Source organism: Triturus cristatus, chromosome 3_1 (assembly GCF_964204655.1).
Source record: "Triturus cristatus chromosome 3_1, aTriCri1.1, whole genome shotgun sequence".
Lineage (NCBI taxonomy): Eukaryota > Metazoa > Chordata > Amphibia > Caudata > Salamandridae > Triturus > Triturus cristatus.
Window position 1 is genome coordinate 798,180,831 of NC_140583.1, and position 12,002 is coordinate 798,192,832.

Genomic DNA, 12,002 nt, shown 5'->3' on the forward strand with positions numbered 1-12,002 from the left:
TGGTATATATGTTTTGTAACATTTCTGTCTGTATTTATCCATATTTCGTTTTTGGTCATCTTATTGGTATTTATCCATATTTATTTTGTGTTTTGAGAATAAATGGAGCCGTAAAATGGCCTGGTTCCACATTTATTTAACTCTTGGACATGCACTCATAAATGGATGCCTGTCACATTTTAGCAAGTTAAGCAACCACGTATAACAAATCACTACACTCACAGGTACATATTAGCATTATACTGCAAATATGTTAACATGTGCCTGTATTTAAGGAAATCTCATCCTGTTTTCTAACTCCCCATGCTGTCTTTCGGCTCAACTGTTGCCTGGCATTCATGAAAGACAGCAAGAAGAGTCTCTCACAAAAAGCACAATTATCAGTATTTTTCCGCTTTTAAAAATAAATACACACCGGAAAAACATTGTGTTCTGTCTGTATTTATCTGTAAAGATAGAAAACTGGAAGCCTTACTTATATTCAAGAGTCTGTTTTGTACACCTTGAGATTTGCCAATGGGATGCAGAGGACATGGTTGTAGAGTATTGATACTCGAGGTGGGTGACAGCAAACACTTTCAATGTGATAACAACAAAATAGTTACAAAAAGAGATCGTCTAGTGTAGAGTGAGTGAGCAACAACAAATTACCTCTGATGATTCACCTCAACTGCGCACAGCTTCCAGTTGGAGCAGATGATACCTCAGGACACCCCTGCGCCGCACGGCCCTCCAGCTGTGTCTGTGCCCCCTCGCTGCGGCTCGTTGTGCCGTTTTTGCCCTCCTGTGCCCTGACTGCTTGTCACTGTTGCCTCTGTTGTATTTAGTATTTGTATTTGTTTATTGATTCTGTACCTCTGTTTCCTGCTTCATTGCCTCCCCTGGTGTGACCCCCTCTCCCCGCTTCCCGCCGCCGTGACATCGCGCCCCCGCCCCCTTTTCTTCTGTATCCTCCCCGCTCCCGCCTCCCAGCTGCTCCTCCCTCCCACTTCGCCTTAAATGGAGACCGCGTGGCGCAGGTGAGTGTGACCTGTCCTCAGGACACCCCCGCGCCGCACGGCCCTCCAGCTGTGTCTGTGCCCCCTCGCTGCTGCTCCTTGTGCCGCTTTGCCGTTTTTGCCCTCCTGTGCCCTGACTGCTTGTCACTGTTGCCTCTGTTGTATTTAGTATTTGTATTTTGATTCTGTACCTCTGTTTCCTGCTTCATTGCCTCCCCTGGTGTGACCCCCGCTCCCCACTTCCCGCCGCCGTGACATCGCGGCCCCGCCCCCTTTTCTTCTGTGTCCTCCCTGCTCCCGCCTCCCAGCTGCTCCTCCCTCCCACTTCGCCTTAAATGGAGGCCGCGCGGACGCGCAGCGGACACGTGCAGCGGGCGTGCTGATTGTGCGCCGAAGACGCGCCAAAGGCAAGCCCATCTGCGCCCGTCCGCGCCTGAACCGCACCCAGCGCCAGGACCCCTGGCCCCCGCCGACGCCAGACCACACGACGGACTTACGACGCCGCCACCCTCAACGCACTCAACGCCGTCCGGAACCCCGCCTGCTACCAAGCCACCCTGAAACGCACCCACTGACCCTTCACCTGCCAAGCCTGCCGATTCACCTGCCTCCGGACCTGCACCGCACCCGCCAAGCCAGGCACCAGCAACGAACACCTCAAGTGCATCCTGCTCAACACCCGCTCCGTCCACAGACACGCCATGGAACTCTGGAACCTGCTCGACACAACATCACCAGACGTCGCCTTCCTCACGGAAACCTGGATGAACGCCTCCTCAGAGCCTGACATCGCCATCGCCATCCCGGACGGATACAAGATCACCCGGAGGGACCGCGTCAACCAGACTGGAGGAGGCATCGCCATCGTACACAAGAACACCATACGCATCACGACCAACTCCGACGACACCCTCACCCCCGCCGAACACCTCCACTTCCAGATACACACCGACCCCAAGACGACCCTCAGAGGCACCCTCATCTACAGACCCCCGGGACCACGCACACAATTCAGCAAAGACATCGCAGACTTCATCAGCCCGCACGCCCTCCCCTCCGCTGACTACATCCTCTTAGGGGACCTCAACTTCCACCTGGAGAACAACAACGATAGCAACACCGCCGCCCTGCTGGACAACCTCGGACTCAAGCAACTGGTGAACACCCCCACCCACTACGCCGGCCACACGCTTGACCCAGTCTTCTCCTCCAGCAAATACATCTCCTTCAGCCACTCCACCGGACTTCATTGGACTGACCACAGCTGCGTCCACTTCAGCTTCAGAAGGACCACGGCCCACCACCACCCACAACAGGTTCCTCGCAGGAGCTGGAACAAGATCACCGCCGACCAGCTCACCACCTCTCTCAGCCAGAACCCTCCCGCCAGCACGACGGACCCCAACGAAGCAGCCAGCAACCTCACACAGTGGATCACCAACTGCGCAGACAACCTCGCACCACTGAAGACCCCTCCCAGCAGACCCGGCAGCAAGAAAGCCTCTTGGTTCACCGACGAACTTAAGAACTCCAAGAAGAACTGCCGCACCCTCGAGAAAGCCTGGAGCAACGACCAGACCACAGACAACATGACTGCCCTCAAGCACGCCACCCGCAAACACCACCAGCTGATCCGCACCACCAAGAAGACAGCATTCAAAGAACGACTGGACAACAACGCCCAAAACAGCAAGGAACTCTTCAGCATCGTCAAAGAGCTCTCCAACCCCCCCACCGGAAACAACAACATCACTCCCTCGCAAGACCTCTGCGACTCACTCGCCTCGTTCTTCCACAGCAAGATCGGCGACATACACAACAGCTTCGGCGCACAGACCACGCACCCAATCTCCGGACCAACGCTCCCCATCACCACCCTCTGCACCTGGACCCCGGTCAACACCGAAGACACCACCCGCATGATGAACACCATCCACTCCGGATCACCAACCGACCCCTGCCCCCACCACGTCTTCAACAAAGCCGATTCCATCATCGCACCCCAACTCCGGGACATCATCAACACCTCCTTCAACACCGGCACCTTCCCGGAGAGCTGGAAGCACGCCGAGCTCAGCGCCCTCCTGAAGAAACCAACAGCGGACCCCACCGACCTCAAGAACTTCCGCCCCATCTCGCTCCTCCCTTTTCCCGCCAAAGTCATCGAGAAGACCGTCAACAGACAGCTTGCCGCCTTCCTCGAGACGAACGGATCCCTCGACCACTCGCAATCCGGTTTCCGAGCCAACCACAGCACCCAGACCGCCGTCATCGCAGCCACAGACGACATCAGATCCATGCTCGACAATGGGGAAACAGCGGCCCTCATCCTCCTGGACCTCTCCGCAGCGTTCGACACTGTCTGTCACCGCACCCTAGTGCAGCGCCTCAGCAACATCGGAATCCAAGACAGGGCACTGGAGTGGATCATCTCGTTCCTCACCGGAAGAACCCAGAGAGTCCGAATCCCCCCATTCGTATCCGAGGCCACCAAAGTCATCTGCGGCATACCACAAGGATCTTCACTCAGCCCCACCCTCTTCAACGTCTACATGAGCCCCCTCACAGCCATCGCACGCCAACACAACCTCAACATCATCTCCTACGCCGACGACACCCAGCTGATCCTCTCCCTCACCAACGACCCCTCCACCGCCAGAACCAGCCTACACAATGGGATGAAAGACGTAGCCGAGTGGATGAAGAACAGCCGCCTGAAACTGAACTCAGACAAAACGGAAGTCCTCATCCTGGGGTCATCGCCCTCCGCCTGGGACGACTCCTGGTGGCCCCCTGCCCTGGGCACCACTCTCAAACCAACGGACCACGCACGCAACCTGGACTTCATCCTGGACTCCTCCCTCTCGATGACCAGACAAGTCAACGCCGTCTCATCATCGTGCTTCAACACCCTGCGCATGCTCCGAAAGATCTTCCGGTGGATCCCCACCGAAACCAGGAGGACGGTCACCCAGGCTCTCGTCACCAGCCGTCTGGACTACGGAAACACCCTCTACGCCGGAACCACAGCCAAACTTCAGAAAAGACTCCAACGCATCCAGAACGCCTCTGCACGTCTCATCCTGGACATCCCCCGTCACAGCCACATCTCCGGCCACCTGAGAGACCTGCACTGGCTCCCCGTCAGCAAGAGGATCACGTTCAGACTCCTCACCCACGCACACAAGGCCCTCCACGACCTGGGCCCCAAGTACCTCAACAACCGCCTGAACTTCTACACTCCCACCCGCCAGCTACAATCAACCAGCCTCGCCCTCGCTGACGTTCCACGCATCCGCAGAGCCACCACCGGAGGAAGATCCTTCTCCTACCTGGCAGCCAAGACATGGAACTCCCTCCCAATCCACCTCCGGCTAACCCAGGACCATCTCTCCTTCAGGAAGCAACTCAAGACCTGGCTTTTCGAGCAGTAACGTTCCCCTCTCCCCCAGCGCCTTGAGACCCCTCCGGGGGAGTAGCGCGCTATACAAATGTTATGATTGATTGATTGATACAAAGAGCGGATGTTCCTCTCTAAAGATTTACAATGCGCACTGCTACTGCTGGTACCTTGATTCTGGAACCACATCTCATGGGAAAGGGGGGCACTAAAGAGAAGAGGTGTCAAAGTCATGTATGGCTATCTGGGTGTACTAATGAGCAGGGGTGGCTACTCCTAAATGGTGGAGAAGCGGCGCACCATATGCTGTGAGAGCAGCAGGCACACACTAATAAATAAAATGGCATAATAATGCCATTTTTATTTGCCACCAGCTAACGCTGTGTACAGCACGAGGGTGAGGTGGGGGGGCGAGGCTGACTCCTGTTATTGCAGAATTACTGCTGCCCCACTCGGTGCAGGTCGAGTTGGCCGTCTGGCTACCTACGGCCAGCCCAACATGCGCAGTGTACACCCAGCAATCCCCGGGCTGTACAAAACAGCCCGGGGATTGCTAGCACAGGCCTCCAGCTTCAAAATGAGTGCGGAGTTAGCCTGCTCCCACCAATCCTGGAGCTGCTCTCATGCTGAGAGCAGCTCCAGGATTGGTCTGGAGTCGCGTTCCACTGAGCAGGAAGGGAAGTCCTTCCCTTTCCTGCTGCTGGATGTCATGCCACACCACCATCGCCGGAAGGGCTGCACCGGGTGGGAGAATCACTGAGGTGAGTTGGGCACACCCCCACCCCCATATTTTCATATTGCCAGCCGCCGCTGCTACTGAGTATCGGGTATATGAATATCGTAATTCAAGAAAATCGAAGACTAAACTATCGAAAGGTCAGTGCAGATAGAGCAAGTATAGATTTACTATTTCTAACTCTACATCTATGTACCTTGAAGATGCACATAGCCTCAAGGTACATTTACATGGAGTTAGGTATAGAAAATCTATACTACACACCATGCAGTGTTTTGCTTTATTTTATCGTTGATATTCACAGGGTACGCCGTTATTCAGACTATTTTCTTACTACTCTCTAAAACGTCAAAAGCACAAATTGTAACCGAGGGACGGACCTGGCGCAAACAGCTCCAAGAACCCAAATAAGCTTGGGGGAGCACGTAGGGCCAGCGACTGGCCAGCCTAGCGGTTCCCATTGGCTTTCATCTCCAGGCCGCTTCTAGGCGCATGTGGCCACGAGGTGCTGCTTTGATACCACAGTCGAAGGACAAGCTCCCATCAGAGGGTTTATTTCCCCTTAGGGCCTCCTCCTCCCCGCCGCGCCAATTGCACACACCTGCGCTTAGACCCCCGCTGCCCCTCATACCCCCCACCCAGGACCTCACGAAGGAAGTCAATAATAGCAGATGGCAGATATTAGACTTCTAACGCGGTCCGAGGCCGAACAAAGGGCAGGAGGCGCTTTAGGAAGCCGGGAGATAGACGTGCTTTGTTTCGGTTCACTTGCTCCCAGTGTAACCCGGATGATGACAAACAGGGGATTCTTATCTCAGGAATGTAAGAAACAGAAGAAAATATGTAAAGGCAAGTTTTGAGTGTACAGTCTGACAGCTACGAGGGGGAGCCCCTGTGAAATGACTGATGCGCTGCGCCGGGTCACAGAGGGGGTGCCAGGCCGCTGACACGTGCAAGTGGGCTGAAGAATGCCCAGGGCGTCACGTCACTCACCGAAACCTCTTCTTTCCCCAACAGGCGAGTTCAGCTACTTGGGCACCACGCTGCGCCAGGCGGACATCGAACCGATGCCTTCACTCACCGACGTCCAGCAGCTCATAGCGCTGTACGGCATTCTGCCGCTGGGTAAGTGCATAGCGCCGCCTGGTGGTGATGTGTGAAACATCTAAGCATTCACAACATGTACCTTCTACAGACAGGTAGACTTGTGCCATGCACAGAAAGGTGTAACATTTAAAGAAAGAATGGAATATCCGATGCTTTACATGGAAATACAGAAGTGCAGGTACTCATTATTTAGAGTACCTGTTTGCTCCTGAAAAGTGCCGGTGCTCTCCCATTAAATTTAAATGTACTGCTGCAGAGGAGAGCAGGTACTCTCCCGCTCAAATTAGGTGCTCAGTCCGGACTGTACCAATACCTGCCCATTTAAAGCACTGGGAATATCCCATAGAAAGTGAGATGAAACATGGACCGTACAAATAAAGATGCAGATTGCTGTGTATAAAAATGATGCAACGTCTTTGCAGGCAGATAGGAGATACAATGGTGTCATATACAAAAAGGTCAACATTTGTTGGCAGAATATTGCAACATATACAGACACGCAGCATATCTGTAGATAGAGGCCTATATGTGTCCTATACAGAATTAAGTAATATGTCATGTAAAATGCAACATCAACCAGGCAAAAATGCAATCTACAAAAGGAGATGAATTATGACTGTTGCACCATGGAAAAATGTGTAATATGGACCATATAGAGATGCAACATCTGCCTGGTGCAGAACAGCGAGATGCAAGCGATGCCACACATATATAACGAGAGATGCAGCAACTTTATACAGAGCAATGCAATATGTACCATACACAGAACAAAAGGATGCAAGAGATGCCACATATATTATAAAGAGAGATGCAGCAACTTTATACAGAGAAGTGGAACATGTGCCGTACACAGAACAAAAGGATGCAAGAGATGCTACATATATATATATAAAGAGAGATGCAGCAACTTTATACAGAGAAATGCAATATGTGCCATACACAGAACAGAAGGATGCAAGAGATGGCACAAATGTATAAAGAGAGATGCAGCAACTTTATACAGAGCAATGCAATATTTGCCACACACAGAACAAAGGGATGCAAGAGATGCCGCACACATATAAAGAGAGATGCAGCATCTTTATACAGAGCAATGCAATATAAGCCATACACATAACAAAAGAATGCAAGAGATGCCACACATATATAAAGAGAGATGAAGCAATACAGAGCAATGCAATATGTGCCATACACATAACACAAGAATGCAAGAGATGCCACACATATGTAAAGAGAGATGCAGCAATACAGAGCAATGCAATATTTGCCACACACAGAACAAAAGGATGCAAGAGATGCCGCACACATATAAAGAGAGATGCAGCAATACAGAGCAATGCAATATTTGCCACACACAGAACAAAAGGATGCAAGAGATACCACACATATATAAAGAGAGATGCAACAACTTCATACAGAGCAATGCAATATAAGCCATACACAGAATAAAAGGATGCGAGAGATGCCACACATATATAAAGAGAGATGCAGCAACTTTATACAGAGAAATACAATATGTGCCACACACAGAAAAAAGGGATGCCAGAGATGCCGCACACATATAAAGAGAGATGAAACAACTTTATACAGGGCAATACAATATGTTCCATACACAGAACAAAAGGATGCACGAGATGCCACACATATAGAAAGAGAGATGCAACAACTTTATACAGAGCAATACAATATGTTCCAAACACAGAACAAAAGGATGCAAGAGATGCCACACATATATAAAAAGACATGCAGCAACTTCATTCAGAGCAATGCAATATATGCCATGCACAGAATAAAAGGATGCAAGAGATGCCACACATATATATAGAGAGATGCAGCAACTTTATACAGAGAAATGCAATATGTGCCATATACAGAACAAAAGAATGCAAGAGATGCCACACATATCTAAAGAGAGATGCAGCAACCTTATACAGAGAAATGCAATATGTGCCATACACAGAACAAAAGAATGCAAGAGATGCCACACATATATAAAGAGAGATGCAGCAACCCTATACAGAGAAATGCAATATGTGCCATACACAGAACAATGGGATGCAAGAGATGCCGCAAGTATGTAAAGAAAAATGCAGTGTTTGTGCAGAGAAATGCAGTGTACCATACACAGAAATAAGGGATGCAAGAGATACCACAAAAAAGAGAGTTGCAGTAGTTCATGTAGAGTAATAATTTATCTTACACAGATGCAAGGGATGGAGAATAAAATCCCACGATAAATAATGTTAAAATAAATTAATTCATTTAAACTTTTAAAAATATATATAAATTATTATTAATAAAAAATACATTTGGCTGATTAATAAATACTATTTTATTAAATATGCTTTAATACACTTTTCACCTAACAATTAATGTAATGTTTTAAAAAATTACTTAAATTCATAAAAATTATTTCTATACATAACTTTCAGTAACTGTTAATACATAATAAATAAAAATATTTTTTTACTTTAGATGGATGTTATATTTTTAAATGGATCTTTAAAAATATGCAACATTTAAAAATAATATAATTACATTATTTGCATATTAATTTAAATGTAGTTAATACTGCTGAAGCCTTTTTGCAATTGATTCTACATTCAAAATGATAAGGTACAATTATTTTACATAAACATTTAACTTCATTTTTTAATATTTTTTTTTAAAAGTCAATTACCTTGTAAAGAATTCTGTACATTACCATAGGGAGATCTCCTCCCAATCATGGAGGTCTCCGCCAAGTATGTGAAATTTAAAATATGGTTGTAAATTCACTACTAGTAGTAACTCTACAGTCTTGTATAACATTTTCACTGACCCCACTCCCTGTTTTAGGGAATGGGGACATGTAAGTCTACATTATTGAGTAACTTTACACTTGTAAACTGCGAAAAGCCAAAAGTAGTAAAGTTACTCAAACGAGTAAGAGTAGATGTACATGTGTTAATTTACTCACAAGTAAGTTTACCGTTGTGAATAGCCCCCATAGTGTTTTTCCTGGTCTCAATATAATATATAGAGTTGGAGATTTTCAAGTAAACCTCATGGAGAAGCCTTTTACATACACTTTTATTACAAATGTGTCAAAACCCTGTTCAGAGGGCCATGGGGCAAGCAGGAGTTACAAGGTCCAGCCATGGGGGTTGAGGCCTTTTACTCTTAATTTCCCATATTACTACTTACTATGGATCCTGAGCAACTGGGCAAGTACCTCTTCAGCGCTTGACTCTCAGTGGTAGCATTGGTCGAGCAGTTCAAGGCTTCTCAGGGGTGAGGAAGACAAAGGGGGAAGAACACAGTCTCACAACTAATAATATGTGCACCAATAAATGTATTATCAAATACTTGCTTTTATGAAAAAGGAGTATTTGTATATGGCCACAAAGTAAACAAGCATTTGCAATGCAATAGGCCTCCCATTATTGATAGTTTGAGGTATTGCTGTTGCAAATAATAATAACGCCAATAGCTCATACTTTTAGCAATGCAAGACCTAGTGCATTGCCAATGCTTGCATAGTGAGCCAGGAACCAGCATTGTATGTCTCAGTGCAGTACCGCAAGCTGCTCCTAGAGGTCCCTAGTGAGCAATGTCCCAGCACTGCATGTCTAGGTGCAGTACCACAAGCTGCTCCTACAGGACCTTGGTGAGCAAGGCACCAGCACTGCATGTCTTGGTGCAGTACAGCAAGCTGCTTCTAGAGGTCCCTAGTGAGCAAGGCACCAGCACTGCATGTCTAGGTGCAGTATGTAGTACCGCAAACTGCTCCTAGAAGTCCCTAGTGAGCAAGGCACCAGCACTGCATGTCTTGATGCAGTACCGCGAACTGCTCCTAGAGGTCCCTAGTGATCAAGGCACCAGCACTGCATGTCTCATTGCAGTACTGCGAACTGCTCCTAGAGGTCCCTAGTGAGCAAGGCACCAGCACTGCATGTCTACAAAGTTTGAGTTATTGGCATTATAAATGGCAATGTTTTTTACCTAGCCATGTTGCAGGGTGCAGTACCATATGTGGCCAAAATGGGATTTCTTTTGGTCACATATGGTACTGCACCCTGCAGAAGATATGGTAAATCCACCCTACACATAATGCATTGCATGCAAGACAGTACTACGAGTACATGCAAATAGCTATGTCCATGTATATAAAATTAGTTGGTTTGAAATGTGACAACAGAATTATTACATTATTTTGGATAAGGTTGTATTCTTTGTGGAGCTGATGAAAGGAAATTTATAGACGGTCTCATATAAATGTGAGACGTTTTAGTGAGTGAAGTATCCACTGTCAGCCTAGCTTAGAACCAAGGGTGTGTCCTGCCTGAAGCCTTTTAAGAAAATAGTGCCTTGAAGCTGTAATTAAAACCTAGGGAGTAACAACAAATGTAACAGGCAGTGTCCTCATGGGGGAGACAAGGCAGTACTAAGGAGGGACTACTAAGCATATTGACCAATGAAACGCCACCATTTACAAAGGACAGTGACAGGAGCCAATTAAAAAGATGGGCGGAAATTGGGCAGAGCTTTATGCCCATATCCTGTACACAGCATGTCTCGAAGAGATAGTGCAAGCGCTGACTAGGTGAGACCTAAAAACGACATTCACAAACAATACACAGTCTCCTGAGGTTGGGGTTCTATTGTTTCATAAGCAGGTCCCTGAGTCCCACTCCCCTCCAGCTAACGGTAGTGGTTATTACCCATTCACTATAGGCGACAGGTTATGCTCCCGTAGTAATCTGGATCTCTTGAGTCCCACTCCGACTCTCGATTAAAGTCAAAATAGTTCCAGCGCCGCAGCTCTATCTGACAAGTAAGTTCCTCTCAGGCCATCTAACCCAAAAATCAGTCATACTCGCGCCAGCAGGATCCGAGTGACCGAAGTCTCTGAGGGTGTCTCCTTAACAGGTGCTGTAGCTGCAGCGACTGCCTCCGGGAAGTCTTTCACATGCGGCCCAAGAGGGCTGCAGTCGGGTTCCTCGAGTTCCTCACACACAGTCCTGCAATGGCCAGGGGAGTTCTTGAATCTTCTCCGATGCATGGTAAGTTCCTATGGATCTTTCCCCTGGATGGGGTTGGGGGAGAAGGTGTGATGATCCTGATGCTGGTTCTCAGTCACAGTTTGGACTCGCTCGGGTCACCACGGTGGCCTGCTTCCTCCATCAACGGTCTCAACCAGACCATGCTCTTTGCTTTGTCCCGGTGACTTCCTTGGCATACTGGGTCACTGTTCCTCCTATGCGCACTGTCTACGGCCCGATCGGCACAGCAGCACACTTCATGGTGGCCCCACCTGGCATATGGGGGTCACTAACTTGGTACAGTACACTGGCTACAGCCCGAATGGCACAGTAACAATTTTCACGGTGGCCCCATCTGGCATACTGGGTCGTTGACCTGATACCACAGACGGGCTACAGCCTTAACTGCACCGGAGCAATAATCAGGGTGGCCCTAAGTGGCCTACAGGGTTGCCAACTTGGGACTACACATGGGGAATGACCCATTAAGTGCAGCAAAGGTCGCCCCTCAATTCACAGCGGCCTCCTGTGGCATACAGGTTTCTCTGACTTTTCCCTAAACATGGACAATGCCTCGATCAATGCAGCAGCGTTCTCCTCACATCTCGCTATGGGGATCCACTCACCAGAATCCCTCCACTGGACTTTGCTCCCTCCAATGCTCTCCTCTCCCACACAGGGCACAGTGTTCTTGGTAAGCAGGTAGGCACGGGTGCTCCAGGCTCCAAAGACATGTG

At 48.7% G+C, this 12,002-nt stretch overlaps 1 protein-coding gene across 1 annotated transcript in view; it reads left to right on the forward strand.

Moving 5' to 3' along the window:
• DRC11 (dynein regulatory complex subunit 11) overlaps positions 1 to 12,002 on the forward strand; it is a 952,572-nt gene that overhangs the window by 692,548 nt on the left and 248,022 nt on the right. The window contains exon 14 of the mRNA XM_085645096.1: positions 6,152 to 6,259. Coding sequence (XP_085501222.1) covers positions 6,152 to 6,259 — 108 coding nt within the window. The remainder of the gene's footprint in view (positions 1 to 6,151; positions 6,260 to 12,002) is intronic.